The 20,191-nt window shown below is 41.0% G+C and overlaps 1 protein-coding gene across 3 annotated transcripts in view; it reads left to right on the plus strand.

The window, feature by feature from the left end:
• TGFBR2 (transforming growth factor beta receptor 2) overlaps window positions 1-20,191 on the plus strand; it is a 57,537-nt gene that overhangs the window by 9,697 nt on the left and 27,649 nt on the right. For 2 of the 3 annotated variants that reach the window (XM_086614655.1, XM_086614656.1), the window contains exons 1-2: window positions 17,787-17,950; window positions 19,639-19,833. In XM_086614655.1, the coding sequence (XP_086470781.1) occupies window positions 17,787-17,950; window positions 19,639-19,833 (359 nt within the window). Of the gene's footprint in view, window positions 1-17,778; window positions 17,951-19,638; window positions 19,834-20,191 lie in introns of those variants that run through there. The other variant, XM_086614654.1, reaches the window with a different exon arrangement.

The following is a 20,191-nucleotide window of genomic DNA, read 5'->3' on the forward strand; positions in this document are numbered from 1 at the left end:
GTGAAAAGATCAGAGAGGACCGTGTAATAGTCATGACTTCGTAAGCCTCTTTATTGAAGCCTTCACAAAGTAACTAGGTCAGCAATACGTGCTTCTGGGCTATTGAATTTCCCTTCTTCCCCTGTCTGTTCTTCCATTTCCTCACCCAACTTTACCACAAGGGAATGCCTTAAGTCAAAAATCTGGGAAGCTGATCCTTTTATTGCATTTGTCGTATTCTCATCTGGTATGTACAGTGCCAGGCCATCAGGCTTGCAAAGCTGGCGTAGCCCAAGTTTGCGTGTAAACAGCAATACCACATTGTCTGGTTGTAACTAAAGCCATATCTGCTCTCTCTTTGCCTCTAGATAATAGAAACAGGAAGATGTTCATCAGGAAAAGATCAGTGAACTATTCTGGAAAAGGGAATACAACTAAAAAGTGTTTCTTCATTATTGTTTTTCCTTCTGCTTCAACTCCTTTCTTACACACTCCGTACTTGTCACATTTTATACTTTTGCCGTGAAGTTTCTGCCTGGCTGGGAGGTTTGCTGTTCCCACTCTTCCCTGAGGCCACACTGGTACTATGAATAGTAGCACAACAAGCAGCAGCCTACAGCTTCCCATATGTACATGTTCCCTTCCTTTAATATGTATAAAGGAAAAAAAAAAATGTGATTCAAATTAAATCACTAAAATCCAGGAACGTGGAATTCAGAATGAGGACCCAGGCATATCCCATGTAGATTTTGAGTTGTTTTAAAAACTAGGCACTTGACCCTAGAAGGAAGATTTCAAAGTATCTGTATTAGGCCTAAAGATTCCTTCTCTACGTGTTGGAAGGAGTTACAGGCTCATTCTTTTATGTGAGAGGAGGAGGTAAGACTTGTTGGTGACTCGTAACTGAGAATGGCTTTTGCATCCTGACCCATGGTTAAAGCAGTAAGCTGGGAAGTGAGAAGCCTCGGCACAGACTCTTGGTCTCTGAAGACCCCAAACTGAGATCTCCAGCTTCCAACAATTTCATCCATTGTAGTTTTGATGCCACTGTTAAATTTCTGTATGGTTATTTGTATGAGAATTTCCACAGTTTCAACTAGTTCTGCTTAACGTGTGTAAAAAAAAAATAAATTAATGCATTGATGTGTTAATTACAGTTTCTACAGACAATTATAGAACTTATGGGACTTGAACAGAGATTGTTGCAACACTGGTCTATTGTAGTTGGGAAATTGAGGTTCAAAGAGAGTAATAACCACTGTTCTTTCTCAACAGAAATTCCGAATTAAAGCCTTCAGAGCATCCAGAAATTCTCGTCAGCCTCAAATACCCTGCCGAGTTCAATAAGATATAATTACCAGTATTTTCTCCCCTGTTTTTCTCGGGTTAAGAGGCTGTGTGCTAGGAGCTGCCGGGGAATGGTGAGGCACAAGGAAGCTTTGGTAGTTTGCTTCAGTGTGACCGTTCAAGGCCTAACTCTTCCCTCAATTGTCTACATATGTATTATTCACGGTTCAGCCAACTTGCACATACCCTAACTTCGCTTTTTTGTTTCGGGTGACTTGTAGTATGATTGTCAGGCACATACCTACTGGTGGTTTGAAGCCAGAAACACATTGGTGTTCTCATGGATGAAGGTGGGTAGCAAATGCTAGAAGCAAACCTCTAATTATTCGAAGTATCTTACCCTTGAAAGTTAATGACAAGGCACATTTACCACTATCATAGCCACATACCTAGAAATAGAAAACACTGACACCTGCTTTTCCAAGCTGTTGCTTAGCATGAGTGGTTAGACTACCCATACAATCATCACTCTTCCCTTTAAAGGTCGATTTTGCTATAATTTTCCATTGTGCTTTTGAAACAGAGGTGTAGATAGCTTTGACCAGAGCAGTAATTTCCACTCGATTGTCCTTAGGCCTGCAGTGGGTTAGGAAGGAGGTTGTACTGTTTGTTTAGGGAACCATAGTGCCTTTTTAGCATTTTCAGATAAGAATTTAATGTTAATGATTTCCTGCCTTTTGTAAATGACAGACTGTTGTGGTTTTGAGCATATGAAGAACAAAAAAAATAGGAATAGCACCTACGGCTGCCGTTCACTGACTAGGTACAGATTTGGTCAGATATGCAGGCAGTTTGCCGTGCCATAATAAGATACCACACATCACATAACACCAGTAACTGGGAGCATTTGCCTCAAGGCAAATGTGAGGCAGTGCAACCTAGCTAAATGTGCTCTGCTGGAATGCGAAACTGCGGGTAGGAGAGCTCACGTGGAAGCTGACCACAGTTAGTTGATGGAGAATAAGGTGTTAAGCTGTGCTAACTTGGTATTTTAGACTCTGCGGGGAATGAGATTATGAAAGGTGAACAAGCATCCATTCCAAGAAATGAAAGCTGTAGGTGAACTAAATCATTCCAGAAACAAGGTGTGCGTTTTTAACAAACAGGATAATTTCGTTATTAGAGCCCAGCCAAGGAATGTGATGGACTTCCCAATGCAAATCTCTAAATCAAGGGGTTTCCTTGTTAAACGCATACCCAGAGAATTTAGGGCTTGGCAAAACTAGCTGAGCGAAATGATTTCACTTGCAGATAGCCAGACTGGGAATATCATCCCAGCTCTTCCTGACACAGGGGTCTTGTAACCTACAAATCTGTGATGCAGCGGGCTACCACCGCCAGGCTGGTATCACTCTTGTCCCTCAGAATTAGGACTAGCATCCCCAGAAGTAACAAACAGTTAAGCTACTCTGCTAACTAACCCTCTGCAAAGGTATTTCAAATATGCATGAGTTATAAAATTTTGCATCCAAGGAATTAAAAAAATGTCTCCATTCCTACAGAACACTTTCACTTTCCTCTGGTATAACCTAAGCTATTACTGCATTTGGAAAGCTTGAGATTGTTGTGTGTTGTAAGAACACATTTTAAAACACATTGTGTTCTACATGAGTGTAGTATTTGTGAAAAATGCCGAAGTGACAGCTTTAGAGAATGAGCTGCCCATGTCACTGCACACTTACACCAGAAACTATAACAAAGCATGCATCTGGCTCCGGATGTCTAAAGGGATGCAGAGTGATTCATCTACTATGGCCGTGTTATGCACAGCCTCCTCAATGACAGTTGTCGAAATAGTCTTTTCATTACATAATTATTAATCCACTTGGCATTTGATTAAAATTATCAAGGCATTTCATAAAAGCCCTTAGACATCCTGCAGACTATTACCGATTTCTACAGTTGAGTAAGTGCCCTCTAGATGCAGGATGATGACGTGCTATGACCAATATCCAAGAACATTCAGTGACTCTAAACTGTTAAGCATCAGCTAGTATAATTTGACATAGCAGCACTCAGAAATCACAGATTAGCATCTGCTGAAGATCTTATCCTATTAAATTTAACTAACACATGTAACAGTAAACATCTTTTGTCCTGCAGTAGCAAGATGAGGAATGTTATGCTGTTGCCAGAAATGAACTGCATCATTTAAAAGTTTAAGAAGTGTCATCATATTTTGCTTTTCGTAGTCCTCAGTTGTTAGAAAAAATTGTTGAAGTAATTGGATGAAATTTGAGATATTAAGAGCCAATAAAAGGTTTGCTTCTGAGCTGCTGCTTGATACTCTTGATCTTGTGTTTCTGTCTTATCTCTTCCCAGCTTTCTTCCTGAAACAATTCCTTCAATAGAAGTAATTGTTTTGTAGGCACTTAAATTAGTTTCTTTTTTGCAATAGTTTTCTAAACAAGCTTGTCAGTGTATATGCTGTCTTGGAGCGCTGCTGATAGATTATGGTCTTGAGAATGACTTAAAATACAGCTTGAGTACCTGAAATAGTAGGTTTACGGAAACAATGACCATATCAAGAGCAATTGGCAGGGGGAAATCCTAGAAATCCAACTCCATGTGTACATTTCAGATTCTGAGTTTATTTACAATTTTATTCTGTCTCATCATAAACAAAGCGGAAGAGTCTGCAGTCCCTCACATATCTTTAGGCAGGTAGACTAAACATTTTAGACGGGCAAGTTCCTTCCCACTGAGCTGCGTCTAATGTAGGAATGTCCTTACCTTAGGCTGTAGTGCCAGCCCTGCTGGGGGCTGGCTGTCGGAAGCAGTGAGCAATGCTGTGGTGTCGCATGCAGTGAGAATTGTTGTATTCCTGGATGCAGATTTTTTCGTGTCCAGGGCTATTTTTTTCATGTGGGGGCTTACCCTCTGCACCGTGCACACATGCAGAAGAGACTGCCCTTAAAATACTCAATCTTACAGTACAGTGAATGAATTCTTTGCACATGTGGTTTAGAAATAATAGCAAAGATAAGGACCTTTCAGTGAACTTTCAAGGGGTGTATTTATGGATGAAAAACCTATTTATTTTGGAATGGGCAGGTTTCACCTATAGCTTTTATTTTCCTTTAAGCCCAGTAAAATTTCAGGCTCAAACAGAAATGAAGGAACTGATTACTCTTTCCCTTATTTCAGCAGGATGGTATTGCCAGCTACTGATTCCCAGTCTCAGATATAACTGGAGGGAACCATTTGCAAATGCACTAAAAGGAACAGCTAATGCCTGGAGGATATGCTGGCAAATTTATCCTTGGCAGATAAAGGAGATGTAGCTTTGTTGGTAGAGATACTTCTTTACCAAGAAATCTGATAACTCTATAACAATACACCACACCAGTAGGATTTCTGCAACAGAAGTCAGTGAAAGAAAGTTTTCCTAAGGTTGAATATCATTAGAAGTGTGTATTTTCATGCATATGCCCTTTTCTCAATACTCAGTATATAATTCCCATTAACGGTTGTGGAAGTTAGATGCATCTATCAAGAGAACATATCCCCAGGGTATTAAATTCTGTTACTCTGCTTCTTTGCATGTAACTAGACAAAGACAAATATAACCATCCAAGCTACTGAATTTGAGAAGGATGTGTATTTTTCCCCAAATCCATTCAAAGTGATTCTGCTCCCAAGGGATTACATTTGAATCTAACTTTCCTCTGATTTACTGTTTTAGCTGAGCCGATGGATTATGAAAGAGAGCAATTTCTTTTTCATACTATTTTTCTGAATCTGTCATTCAAAACTTGCTGTGTGGGGACAGAATGGTTCATAAACATTATTTTCCTGGAGGAAAATGGCTTCTTACGGTAAAAAGGAGCTCTGAACAAAGCTTCCGCATAAACATGTTTGCCCGTCAGTGACTGACAGAGAAGCCTCTGTGCATGTAAAGGATTGTGGACTTGTCAAATGAGACTTCTTATTTGGAAACAATTTTCAAATAGACTAGGAAGGATGGGTTATATTCATGTCTAGAGAAAGAGATTGCATAAGATTCTGTTTTACCAGAATTTATAGCTGATATTGTAAACTTGTACCATAGTAGGAGCATTCTTTGGTCAGAAGATGTGCCTTAACTTAAATTCCAGACCTCTCAGATAGTCCTCAAGTTCAGAGCTCTTCAAAAAGCTAAACAAAATGAGGCCTTTTATTCTCTTTACATTAGTAAGTTGTCTTTTTATATTAAGCTTAAACCAAAATCCTCAAGTCTTAAACTGCAACTACGAATTTTGCACCCTAAACACGTCCTTGTTTTTGTTTTGTTTCCTTGCTTGTTTGTTTATGGCTGGGAGGGAGGGATAGTGGCAGTGAATGCACTTTAAAAAGATCGAACTAATACCCTCCTTTTATCTGGAAAAACAAATATTTATAAATCCCTCTGAATCATGTAACTGTGTAACGATTGCCAGTTTGAAAGCACAGTTGTCTGGTTAATCCATTTAAATGCTTATTTTGAATGGGCAGCTGTGAGTCTTTGTGTGCACACAGCTTCTCCTCATACTTACTGGTGTGTTATAAAATACCACAGAAATTCTGGTCTGGTTCAGTAGCAACCGGTGTACACACATATAGTTTTCTATTGTACGAGACAGAGACTCTCCCCATGCAGAGAACATCCTTGCTTAAGGTGGACTTGAGAGCTGTGCCTGAAGCCAGTTTGCTTGATCACTTCCAATCTTGGCTGTATAGGTTGCTGAGATCATGCTTAAAGAATGTGCGGGTCCTGGTCAGAGGCACAAAGCACCCCCTAACTCATGACTTGAACATGCTCCAGCAGTTAACACAAAAGGTGTGCTTGTGAAGGGCCAGCACAGAGGCGCAAGATGGAGTTGTGCATGGAAAAAGATCGAGGAACTCTAGCTTGAATTCTTCCACCTAGGTAAAAATAAAGCACTGAACAGCAGGACTGCAGTTTATGTACTCCAAACCATGCCATCGTACCTAAACCCTTTTTATGTCTTGGGCTATTTGTGCCCCTTGCGCTTCATAACTATGAAGTATTTCCTACTTGTGAATGTGACGCTTAAACCGATGTTTGAACAGATGCAGCCCCTTCCAATTACTGTGTGTGTTACATTTTGAGACTGCTTTTGAGGTGTTGGGTTTTTTTTCAATCCCAAATCCATTATTTAGATTTGGCTTTGTTCGACTAAAGTTTTGTTCCTTGGTCCACAGGATCTTGCTTCCAGTTTACAGAAAAGAAAGTTCAGTCAGAATCGGGCCCTTTGAAATCAGAGATAGGAATTAAAGTTCAGCAAAAGTTTCAGAGAAAAGGTGAAACTTGGGCAGTACTTTTGTCTGGGTTTACAGAGCGTTTTCCCAGACTAGTGGTAGTTTCAGGTAAAGGTTTGTCAGACTTTTCCCCTGAAACAGAGCAGAATTGTGCTGACTGGCTGAATTTCATTTTTGTGTTCACATTACAGATCTGCAGCAAAATCAGATGCTTCACTTCAGACAGAGGGTATCTGTGGTTCACAGTACTATCTGTCTCTCTTAGATAGTCCTTTCTCTTGGAAAAAGTGTATTCTAAAAACAAGACTGCTTTGACTTCTTCAGCATCCTGTGAAGAGGAGACATCTGCTAGGTCTGCGTACTGTTGAGGAAACAGTCGCAGAGAGCAATACCTGTCTTCTCAGATGTCTCCCACAAATGTTAACTGGCTTGAGACACCAAAAGTACTTTTTTTCTGCACCTCAAAGTCAAAATAACCTCCCGTCTACTTTCACAGTGGATTTAAACAGCTATGGGATGCATCCTGAGGTGCCTCTGCAAATATTTCTGGAGAGAAACATCAATCCTTGGGGTGCTCCCCAAAGTGTCATAACCCATGCGGATGAGTCCCAGAAAAGTCTCATCTGCCCTTGCAGTGACGATGTCTGTGGCAGAAAAGAATAACTGCAGAGCCCTTGTTTGCTTTCCTGGAAGGGATGTGACATCTCCTGTTTCAGGGCAAGTGGCATTTGAAAGCAGACTGTGCTCAGGTTGGAGACAGCCGCAGACAGCAGGTCCCTCATGTCCCTGGTGCAGTGGGCAGCCTGACCTTGCCCAGAAGTAACGGCAGCCATAGATCCACAGAGACTTTTCTCTGCCCTCAGCAGTGCTGCTGCTGTTGAAACACGCAGTTTTACATTACCCTAGCTGTGGGTTCCCACTCCTCATACCACATTCTTTATTGTGTTTGTGTAGGCAGATAGTTGTCTAGACCAGAGAACTGTTCAGGGTCAAACTGGCCTTTTGGAGAGGCAGGGAGGTGTGGTAAGGTGCGGTCCAATTCCTCTGTGAGGGAGGAGAAAGTGCAATGAGGGATGGGAACAAATTCCCAGAGCAAGGGAACAGCACGGCTGTTTTTCACAAGCTGAAACTTTGTGCAGATATTTTCTGTATGGCCTCGCTAGAGAGAAAGGGAAAAGGGAAGATCTTTTGTGTTCACAATGCTTAAGAAACAAATTAGTTGTTCTTCTTAAAATGGACTGCGGACTTCTTCGTGACACAGGCAATTGTTGTTCTCAAAATATGCATTTTCTTGCACCAAAAAAGAACGACACTAAAAAAAACATGTCAGAAGATGTGTGTGAGCGTGAAGGAGGCTGTGCAGTGGCATTCCCAAAGGCGTGATCCACTGGGGGCTCTGGAAAGCTGCACGTGGCAGGAGCTTTTCAAAAGGGAAGATGGGTATGGCTTATGCCTTCCACAACTTGTCCAGAAAGTGTGTCAGTAGTTTCAAGGGAACATTACTAAAAGCAAATAGAATGAAAAATAAAAGCATGAAGTGGCAAACAGAGGAATGATACGTTTTCAGATTGACTAAGCAACCTAGCTGTATCAAAGGGAACCTGGGGGAGTCAGGCGTAACTTTGAATTTCCTGTTTTGTGTGATTTGTCACAGTCTTAATGTCTGTGCTTCATTTTCCCTACTTTAAAAAGCTGACAGAAATCTCCCCCCAAACTAACATATTTCATGACCTTTCCTGGAGGTTCTTCTCTGAGACCAGAGAGGGTTTGCAAGTGTCTGCCAGTCTCCTGAGTGAACCAACGTAGTTAATAAACATCTGCTTGTCTGTATTATCTCTTCATAAGATACAACGGCTGCTTTTAGATATTATTTACGCAGTTTTCTCTACGTTTTAGTTATCTTAATCTGCTCTTTCGGATACACCAGAGTCCAGTGGACATACATTTAGCATGAGTTTAACTGTAGGAAGAGTTAATCTTAGCAAGAGTTAACTGTAGTTTCAGAAGAAAGATTTGGCTTTTCACCATCTGAGTTGCTGCATGGTGCCAGGGTAGAGATCAGTCCTTAAATCATTACCATTTTGCATTTGGAAGAGGTGATTTTCTGCCATCTATCTAACCTTCCTTATCCCTGTTGACAATGCTGCAGATAGATAGTCAAGCAACATTATGAAAGCTTTTTTCATGTTCAGAATTCACACCTCTTGAGCTTATAGTTGATTTAAAATTAATTGAGTAAACCACAGCAACTTTGTGTGTGGTAATTCTCAATTCTGAAGCTGGCTAGACTTACTCCTAATATAACCTATACTGAGGTAAATCAGCTTTAAAAGGATTTGAAGATCCATACACAAAACTGTAAAACCTCCACCCCTTTAATCAGTTAAACTCATGTGGTGGTGTGTCTGTGCCAGGCCAGCACTTAATTACTTTGAAGCCGTTCGGAAAGTTAAGCATGACAAGACCATATCCTAAATATGAGCAAAGCCCTGTAGGAGCGTCATTTGTGAGTGTTTGGCCAAGCCATTATGTTACTATTTTTTATTTCTGTGTGGCTTTGGTTGCGCAGCGGTCTGTGGGAGCGGAGGGCAGGACTCCATCTGCCCAGCGTGTCATGTGGCTGCCCACTCTGGTGTCACAGTGATGAGCTGGCGTGACAGTTGTCTATGTGAGGGAGAACTGTAAGGAACTGTACCCATATGCCCACCGACTCTGTCCGTCACAGGTACCACAGCTTCAATTCCGCATGAGAAGGATGGCAGGGTTTGGCAATACAATGTAGAAGGAAGCTCATTAACACTTTTGAAGTTAGCCTCTTTGCCCCTACTGTAGATCCTAATGTGTTCTGATGCCTGGAAGTTTAGCAGAAGATGGAGTCACTTGCCCTGTGACATAGGCTTCAAAACTTCTCTGCCTTCCTCCCACCTGTAGTCTGTCCAGTGAGGATGCTCTTAAAAAGCAGTCTTTGCGTTAAGAAGATATCAGAGGACAGACACTTAGGACTGCTCTAGTAAGTAATAAAAGGATGCCTGATACCTTAAGAATATGATTCATTTTTTGATGATCTCAAGGCTTTTTTCGTTTGTATGTGGCGCTGAGCATGTTCAGCAGCCTTGCAGATAAATCAAAGAGCCAGGATCTGTCTCTATGGAATACTTCACAGCTAATAGAAACAGCTTGGCCTTAACGTTATTATAAAATGTCCCAAAGCACTGTTCCACTTGCACTGGTGGACTCTTGAATTTCCCTGTTGGAAACTGGGAGTTCCATAGATAGACCCTTGAAAAAAAAGTTGAATGACTCGTTAAAGTGGACATTCCTTATTTCTCTTGTAGTAAGAGAGATAAAGGGAAGAAATATAAACTAAGATTTGGGAGGGAATATGTGCCTCTTTCAGGACAAATGATTCACCTTCCCCAATGCTATTAGCAAGAATGAACAGCCCTATCATATTTTGAAGTTGGTTGTGGGTGATGGTGTGACTGTTGAGGGGGCAGGAATGGAGAGCAGCATGTTTCTATAAACAGGCTTTCTTAACTAGCTGAAGGGAGAGGTACGAGGGGTTCAGAAACTCCGTTCAACCTACTTAGAAGATTGAATTGCATGATTTTGTTCTGGTGAGGCTCTGCAACTGACAGTGGGGGCACATTTGTGTTTCTCTGTGACAGAATTGTTCCTAATTGTGTATGTTTTAAATGTTAGGGGTTTTGCCACAGAGACTCTTCTGTCTTGAAAAAATCTTTACTTCCTTCTATATCACAGAAATAACTGTATGATGCTTGAATGACTGCTGTCTATTTTCAGAGTGTATAAGTTGGAAAAATAATATTTGTACAAAGCTGAAGTGTTTATATTCTTTCAGCTCTACTGCAAGTGAAGTAAATGCAGCTTTCACTCGGCAGGCAAGAATACAAAAGGAGGTGAAGTTGCAGGATATGATTTTTAATGCAAAGGTCAGAATTAGCTATGCAAATATCAGTCCTGAACCATGAATCATGCTTGTTCCAACAAAGCAGGAAAGCTGTTTTTCCCAATCTTGTGAACCAGATAAGCATTGCTATACTCGATACTCACTGTTTATCTGAAGTCACAGAAAGAGTTAACCACCAAAGACAGCTTCCAGTAAATTCCAAACTTAATGCATTATGCAGAAAAAAAACTAGACCCTGTAGTCATAGTTGAATAAATTAATCTTCGTGTTATATCACATACGGTTCTCCAGTGCTGTGTGCTATTTACTGGCTGTGTTAGGAAGGCTGCGGGTTAAAGTCAGGAGAAGATGAAACATCCCTTTGAGTGCCCTATGGGAAGCCATCATTTAGAATTTTTTTTCAGCCTTTTTGCCTGGAGACAGTATTCTTTTGTTCCGCCTACCATGGAGTGCTAAACAGTGGCCAGAAAATGTGGAAGAGAGCAGCAAGTTAAAAATCCACAGGTAAAAATCCATCTCATTATTTGAAGCATCACAATAAGGTTATTTTTATTCCCTGTTTTCCGAATGTGTTCACACTTCTATTGTAAGTGCTGAGCTGGAGTCTCCTTGCACCTGCACGCTCAGGAGCCACGGCAGCCAGCTCCGTTCTGAGGCGCCTTTGAGGCTGTTCGCTGCCGTGCCCTGTACCAGTGAGCAAAGTCTGGCCCGTGATTAAAACTGCCAATGCGAGCTCATTTTGGAAGTAGTGGATAAAAATAGTGTTATTTTAATGCTTTGAATACAAGGACGGTTTTTCTTCACTTAGGATGCTATTCCCTCCCTTATTTTCTCTGGTGTGTCCCTCCCCCCAGCTCCTGCCAGATTTGATGCTGTTTCTGTGTCAGTGCCTGCAGCAATCCCTAGAGCAGTTTTACCAGTTCCACTTGCTGTTAAAAGCCAGGCGCTTCCACTGCAGAGACGAGTTAAACGAGGTTTTCTGACTCCTGCTCCTTTTCCTTTCGTCTTTTCCCTCTGCACTTACCTTCCCCCACCCCTTGCCTGCTGGTAGGTGGGAAATCATGGTTTCCCGGATTTCAGTGCAGTTCATCAGTGGCCTTCTCGCTGTGAATCAGTTCTTCTGCTTTGGCCTCCTCTCAGCTGGGGGTGGCCAAACTTCTGGCTAGGTCTAGCTTGTCAGAACGGCTTACTTAGTCTGCCCTCTTCTTTCCTAGCAGACTTCTCAGTCATGGCTGAAGAGCAGGTCGCAGCCCACACAAACTGTTTGAAAGCCTGTGCTTTCCCCCCATCTCATACTGACTGTTTTGGGATGGGATGGGTTGCAGGGTTGTATGTGTGTCTCGTTGCATTAACAGTTGTATTGTTGCCATCTGGTAGGTGTGACTTGCATTTTTTTCATATGACCGGCAAGAGCCATTACGTAATAGGGAGAAGCCATAACATGCATCTCCTCCAAGTACTTTACAAAGAAGTGTGTTCATAAAAAGGAAGCTAATCTGGTCTTTATCCTTTGCAGAGCCCCAATGAGGTTTGATCAGGCAAGAAAGCAACACAAAGGTCCCAACCACTTTGCAATCAAAAATGCAATTTGTAGAGTTAAAGGCATGTCTTTAAGTACTAAGGCAGCTGCTGTGCTAGACTGGAAGGCTGAAGATCAGAAGGAAACCTAAGAGGTGAAACACTTTCCAAGGGGAAAAAAAGGAGTAAGTCGCTAGGGGCAGACCAAGGTGACATCAGTGATCTGTGACTATATATGATACAGGTCGAGGCAGAGAGATTCTACAAAGGAATCTCTAGGAATGTGGTTTTCTGGAGTCCTGCTACAGGGACAGTTAAATATCTGGTGAGTTAAACTTCTATGGAACCTCTTTTCCTCTGACATGTTTTAGTTGGATGTAAAAGATAGCTCATATTTCGCTTTACAGAGGCTGTCTCAGCACTCCTGATAATCGTTGTTGTTAATCTTAATAGAAACAGTCACAAAAGTCCTGTGCCCGTGGTAATCCTCCTGGGGTAAATCATAGCTGAGATAAAGGATTGCAGCCCGAAGCAGAGTCCAAGACAGTGTGAACTATGTGGGTTCATACTCACATAGGGAGTATAGGAGTATGTGTCACAGAGTGACACTCCATTTCAACTCGTGATGGTGTTAAGCTCAGAACTGGCAGCCATAACTGAAAAATTGAAAATACGTATTTCATAGGGATACCCCTGAAGATGTTGCCATGGAAGTTACTAGGTGATTTGCAGCATTGCCAACTCCTGTGATTTTTATGATGAGTCTTATGATAGCTGACGTTTTTCTTGAAGATCAAGCTCCTGGATTCCAGTGACTTATTTTCTTTTTATGTTTTCATTTTGTAAGTTAGATAGTAATTCCAACTCTCCACTCTATGGCCAAAGTTTCAAAACATGACTGAAATGCACTCTAAGAGCCCAGGCATCAATGGCAAATAAAGGAGAACCTAGCAGCTGGTTTTTTGGTTGGGTTTGGATTATGTTTTCTTTTCCTCTTCCTTTATTTCCATTATCTCTCTGGGTAGTCTTGTGATTTTGTAACTCACGATTTTTTAATCTTTGAGGCTGATTAGGGTTCTATCTTCTTATTTTTATTACCACACTGAACATAATCAGTATAATTAAGAATAACCATCAGGATATATCCAGATCATAAAAGCAAAGTTCAGGTCACACATTTTCCTTGACTCCTTCCCTTCTGCAGTTAATTCATCAATTATTCTAAGGCAAAAAAATGTGCTTTTGCATCATCACCTCTCCACTTTCATGATGCTGTCGGTGTCCCCATCACTATTAAAGTTCTGCTGAGGCTATAGATTGTGTACTGGGTGGTAGGCAAAACAGAAAAAATGTTGGGTTTAGTACTATTCCTGACAAAACCTGATGTCTTTCTGTTGGATGAGAAGGTAATACAGCTTGGATGTTCTTCATAGCTGCTGCTGTGCTTTCCAGCCACTGAGACATGATGTCATGGAGCTGTGCTCTTTGGGAGACCAAGGACAATCTCTTTCAAGGCTTTCTTATAAAGGCATCCTCCTGCTTGCAGGTTTCCATGATGTAGTGGAGTGAAGTCTTAAATTCAAGTCTCTCCCATCAGGTGGAATTATTTCACAGCAGCTGAGTAGTTGATTTCCCATACCCACATCTCCCTCAGCAAATTTTATTTTTGAAGGGATGGGATCTATCTGCTGAGCAATGCTATTTTATATGTATACATGTGCCAGAGGCGCTGGATGAGAGAAGAGAAATGCAGTAACTCTATTTTACAAGGTAGGGGTAAGAGAAATTGGCTGCTGTTTCTGAAATGCATCCTAAGACATAAATAAAGTTTTCCAGTGTAGATACTCCCAAAAAGACAGCATGTTGGTTTAGGCTTTATTTAAATGATGCTGGCTTTTGAGAGTTCTGTAATGATACTAAAAAGTAAGAAAAATGTAAACTATAGCCTGAGGCCTCAATGAAAGTTACACATCTACTAACAACAGACACAAAGCAAATAGCTTCAGGACAGCCAATAGACTTTGGGTGAGGCATACTGTTTATAACGTCTTGAGAAATCGTAAAAAAGACATGAACCATAGAGTAAAAGTGTTACCCTGCAAGCCTGGCTCCACCAGAACCCATGGAGTTGCTGTTTCTTATGTGGCTGCTCTAGTATCTCTTCCATAATATCTAGCCCACATGTTGGCTTGCATGTTCCATGCGTTTTAACAACGGTGACTGATCCATGCTGAACTGATTGGTTGAAAGCTTCATCGCCAACAAACGGCAGTCTTTTATTTGAAGCCCTCTCCATGGACAAGGAAGCAAGGAAAGCTAGAATTAGACTTCCTGTAGAAGTCAAAATAAGAAAACTAACATTAGAGAGTAGATGGCAAAACTAAAATTTTAGGAGACAAGCACGCATTTTAGGGTAACTTCCTTCAGATGTGCAAATCTGTGCTTTCTCTGTTGACTTTCCCATTATATCCATTTTTATTTTTTTTTAATGCAAAATTAAAGGTTTCATCTGTCCACAGTAATCAAGTGCCTTTGGTTTTCTGAACGGGAGAAAACCTTGAGGAGTTGGGTCATGGGGTATGAAGTGAGCAGCAGGATGGTAAGAGTTTTTAGAGATGGACATTCAAGTGACTACCAGACCAGGAGCAATCTTACTGATTGTGAACCAATCATTGCTTGTGGGTCCTTCAGGGAATGAGTGAATACACTTCCCTAGGGAAAAACCCTACCAACTTGTTATTCTCCAGGCAGGATTTTGTTGATTAGAAATAAGTCTGAGTTTATATGACTTGGAAGTCCTGGATTTCTAAGTCCTCAGAGTCTAGTAGCAGGCTGTGATCAGAAGAGAGTTGTTGAGGTCCACATCCAACTCCAGATTTTGGCTCAGGCCCTTTGCAGAGGTTGATAGTGAATTTCAGCATCAGCCTGACAAGGGAAAGTCAGACTGGGCTTTAGTTTGGAACTAGATGAGTTGTCGTAGTGGGCAAGGCCGAGCTGTATTAATGAACACCCTAACACCTGCTAGGGCGGTGCTGACAGTATTGGGGAAGGTGGAGAAGGTAAACTGCAGTCTCACTTTAAATCAGATGCTGAAGCATGGAAGAAAGTTTGTCCACCTGGGCAGTTTATCCAGTACCTTGAACCGCCGGAGGAATGAGTAGAAAAGCACTGCACTGTCAGCCTCTACTACAAGAATTTTTTGAAGAAAATTCAAGTGTAGTCAGTTCGGGAAGTCCCAAAACCCTGTTATCTTTTGCCCTCAATTTAAGCTGTTCGGAAACTAGCTGGGCCTAACTACCTAGCCTTTTGCTAGTAATTGACTTAAAGCCTACCACCCTAACTTAGAAACTTCAGCTTTGTGACCTTGCAGTGGAATGCTGCATTCCAGATGGTTGTTTGGTGGGGGTTTCTTTAATCCAGTTGCTTGGTTTGGAGATCCCTCCTTGGAAAAGGTCCAAGCATGTTTTCATATGTTTGTTCCAGCGGGTGGGTCTTGGCAGAGCCTGGCATGGCCGGAGATGGCACAGGAACGAGCCCTGCCTCTCAACAAACCAGTTTACCTAAGGACCTGCCTTCAGATGGCTTTTGGCCCCAGTGCTGCAGGCACTAGAGAAGACTGAGTCGTGTCTGTGGCAGAGGCACCCATCGTGACACAGCTGCTCAGTAAAACACGGAGCCGCGTGAGATCGGAGTGGAAGCAGTGTAGATGCAGCTGAAGTCTTTGCAGTTTGAGCAGCAGATGTCTTTCCCCTGTGCTCAGTTGTGAGCCACTTGGCACCCTGCCAAAGGTTTCCTGGGTGAACTCGGGAGAGTCACTTTGTCTCTTCCTTGATATTTGTCTGTATTGTTCATCCCGGCTTTTAGGACCATAGATTTTCTTACTAGCTAGAGGGACAGGCCCTCGTGAGGTTGTTCTGATCATTGCTGGAAGCTAGATAAATCAATACAGCTATTTGTTTCTCTTCAACATTTGGTAAATAAGAGGTACTATCAGAGGAGAGGAACAATTTACCATAATGATGATTATATTAACACATATTTTATAGAACACTAGGTTCAAGACTTTTTGAGTTCCTACCGCACCTACTTCAATGAGGCTTTGTTCTTCTACGTAGCTTCTGGGAGCTGTTGCAACACAAATAATTGAGAACAAGAAATGTTTACCTGGGGCTTAAAATTCAGGCAGCCCATAACATACTGCCAGCATTCTCCATCCAAGTAAGTGCTCCCAGTCAGTTCACCATAACCCTCTCCTCTGTGTAGGAGCTTATTCTGCACCATTAAAATCATTGGAAGTTTTGCCACTGGTCACAATGGCAGTGAGATCAGAGACCTTAGGTGAGTACCAGAGCATGCTAGTGGTGAGAAGAATGTGTGATTTGGATGAAGAGGGAAGACTTTTCTCTCAGTCCCTCACAACAGCTCAGAAATCCATTGAAAATGTTAGCAAGAGGCCTTTTTATTTCCTTCTGGAAAAAGCATGTGTATTTAATTCCTGTAATAAAATATTCTAATGGTAGTAAATAGTGAAGTTCTAGAAGGAAAAATTGATTTCTCAGCTAATGGAGGAGGGGGAAATTACGAATCCCTGGTTGCCTGTTATCGATTGACTAGTGACATTTGGCCACAGAGAGCAATATCAACATACTTTAAACACGCAGGTGGCTACAAGAGAAGGGCTGTACTGTATGAAGCCCAATATCTCCTTAAAGTGGTTCAACCTACTTTTCCAAATATATTACAAAGTGAGTCAGTCTGAAACTATTGTAGATCATCTGCTCCACTTCAGATACTTGCATATTCATTTCAGCTTTAGAAAACAGTTTATGTTGGCATTTTTTGTTCCTTGTAGTCAGGCTGGCTTTTCAAAATAGCTTTTGAACTAAAAATATGTTTCCTGAAATTCATACACTGTGACAAAAAATATCTCTTCTCTTACTGCTGCCACACTGAAGCAGATGATGAGTGCTAAGACTCAGAAATAGTAAGCAAGTAGTTCTTCAGTGTTTGGGTGCACAAAAGTAGCTGTTGGGTCAAAGCAGACTTCTACAAGACAGACTGTCATTGCAAGTTAGTTTGAGTTCAGTTCCCCTTGAGTTAGCCCAGGAAGACTCCAGTAGCAGATTACATGAGCTGCACAGATGCCCTACAGCATTTCCAACTTGGGTTTCACCCAAGTCTCTGGCAGACCATCTACCTTAAGCTGAAAGTTCCAGCTCTGTGTTTTTCTGTGTGAACAGTAATCAGATTAGGGATGATGCTCAGGTTATGCCTCAGGTTGGTAAAGACAAATTTATAAAATTCATCATGATCCATGTCATAATGATGTCACCTACCTAATGTGCATTCCCACTATGGTATCCACAGTTCCTTTGGCACACAGACCATGATGCAATATATTGTACCTGGAGGACAGATATGCTGCCTGTGAATAGTGCAAATAGGTGACTGCAGAGTAGTTATTTCAGTGGAAACTGAACTTGGAATAAGCTTGACTTTGCAAATTACAAAGCAACTTTTGCTCCCTCTGGAGTCAATAGAAGTTGATTTCACTTTTCAACTTCACTTTGATTAACCTGGGCTTGACAGTGTGGCACTTGCCCTGTTGTGAAGAAAATTGATAGCTGTGAAAGAGCAAAGATTTTCTAGTTTAAGGTGGGAGGGAATGTTTGCCGATGATGAAACCTTTATCTTAATAATGAGCAATAACGCAATCTGATAATCTCCCATTATTGAGTTTCCTTCTCTTTTTTTTCATTAAGCTGAAATTATGTCACCTGTAGACAGAAATAAGGAAAATGGATTGCAAATGCCAAACCTATGCAAGTTTTGTGACGTTAAAGTAACAACCTGCTCAAACCAACATCAGTGCAAGAGCAACTGCAACATCACTGCTATCTGCGAGAAGAATAATGAAGTCTGTGTCGCTATATGGTAAGTTACTTCTTCATACCAGTGGGGAGGAGAACACACCCTCATTCATCATTACTTAGTACTTTCATCGCTTGTTCTGATATTCAGAATGTCCCTGATACCTTACCAGGCTCTGCTCTCTCACCTCCAACTCGTATCTGTGCTCAGCATACCGAGAGTTGCTTGAGGTTAACAATTCTGATATGAAATGTTCTGGGGATTTTTTTCTTTTAAAGCAGTTCTGTTCCAGCTTATGCTGTTATTGGAAAAGAGGCATGTTTTTGCTCAAACCATTAAGTTGCATCCACCCACAGAACTCAGAGTAGAAACAGATTTGAGACTCAGAGAGGATTGTAGTGGCATTTGCTGAAGAAAGACAATTCTCTCTTAGATTTCAAAGTAAACTAGATTATGTAGATCTATCACAGGAGGCTTATTTACTATGTATAGGTAGAGATACTTTCTCTTAATGGTAAAAAAAAAATATTCTGTATATGTAGTGACTCTGATGTAAGTGTGGTGCTTTTTATGTAGCATATGTCTAGGTTCAACAAAATCAAGAGTATATGAAAATGAGTTATAACACTTTTTTAGGATTTGTTGACTCTAAACTTGCATTCCAGTCTAAAAACTGGGGGTTTGCCTTTCCATAAATGGTAAGCCAATCATCAAAGAAAACCAGAAACACAATTAATGAGTTCGTAAGTAGACAAAGGAATAGAACTGAGTATTTGCAGCATTGCTGCTGATTTAGTAACATAATTAGAATCACTTACAGAAAGACATAATTAATTCATTTATTGAGAGGTTAGTATGTCCGTTGACTTGAAGAGATGTTCAGCATAAGTGGAAGCAGACACTTGAAATGCAGGATCAGTCCAGTGTGCTGTTCCATATTTGTCCTGTGCGCCTTTAGTAAGTGGTCAGTGTCTATTATTGCCATATAAAGTGGCTATAGTGAAATTTAAGATACATTGTGGATTTTTCATGCCAATTTAGCAAAAGACAAATGAGTTGAGAACTGTATTTAAAGTGCTCTTTGCCTCGGAGTCTTATATAAAGGAAATGAATTCTGTGGACTAGGACAAAACACAGGAATATGGTCCAGATTATCAGCCGTAAATATTTCCCTGATAGTGAGGCAGGTCTAGCTTGTACCAGCTCTGTGATTGGTTTTGGTTTGGGTTGTTTTTTTTTTGTTTTGTTTTGTTTTGTTTTTTTTTAATTTATAAGGATAACTCCTTCAGTGCAGAAATTGTGCTGATTATAGGTTTCAAAAACAAAACAAAAAGGCCAACTCACTAGAAATTCCTCAGATTTTGAGGAAATAATTTAGTTTTTATCATGATTTCCCACAGATTTTTACTGTCTGCACGGTGACCACAAAAACCAAAATTATGTTCTGAAGTTCACAGCAGTTCATTGAGCATTAGCTGGAATATTTCTGGGTGAGATTTTCAAAGGCACTCATTGGAGCTTAGTGGTAATATGATACAGGAATAGCTGTGCCATTGTACAAATGCGCCAGTGTGAGGAGCGCAGACACAGCCAAATCTACCCCATTCAGGAAAGCCAGAGAAGAACATATGATATTCTTTAAATCCCATTTGAGTTCTCAAAAGAGGCAAATTTCGGGCAGGCGCAGTCCTGTCTGCTCCCTTTGTAAAATATTCCTTCTTTGATTTCAATTTTCTCCTTTTCATTTTTAGGAGACAAAATGATGAAAATGTGACATTAGAAACAATATGTCATGATCCTCAGAAAACACTCTATGGTCACGTGTTGGATGACTCCAGCTCAGAGCAGTGTTTGATGAGGGAAAAGAAGGAAGATGGGGGATTGATGTTCATGTGTTCCTGTACAGGTGAAGAATGCAATGATATGCTCATTTTTCCATCAGGTAGGTTTAATAATTTACCCTGCATTTCCTAGGCTATACTTTGCAAGTAATATTAACTGTGTCATACCAATAGATTTTGAAATTGCATTTTGTGGAGGAAAACTTCTAGGGGCAGGAGGTATTTTGGTCTCTTCTGAGTCTTGCAAAATCTCAACCTTTCTTTTCTGTATTCAGAGGATATTTCTTCCTGCCAGGCTGTCCTCCTTTTGAAGTAAGTCTGATACTCAGCTCAAGACATTGCACTTAAAAGTTGATGAAAAGAAAGATGAAAGCAGGATGTTTAGAGTTGTTCTGTTGACACACCAAAACGCGACATATGGCAATTACATTATAAAACATAAACAGGAGGCAAATGCCGTATT

This window comes from Tauraco erythrolophus, chromosome 7 (assembly GCF_009769465.1).
Source record: "Tauraco erythrolophus isolate bTauEry1 chromosome 7, bTauEry1.pri, whole genome shotgun sequence".
In the NCBI taxonomy this organism is placed as follows: Eukaryota; Metazoa; Chordata; class Aves; order Musophagiformes; family Musophagidae; genus Tauraco; species Tauraco erythrolophus.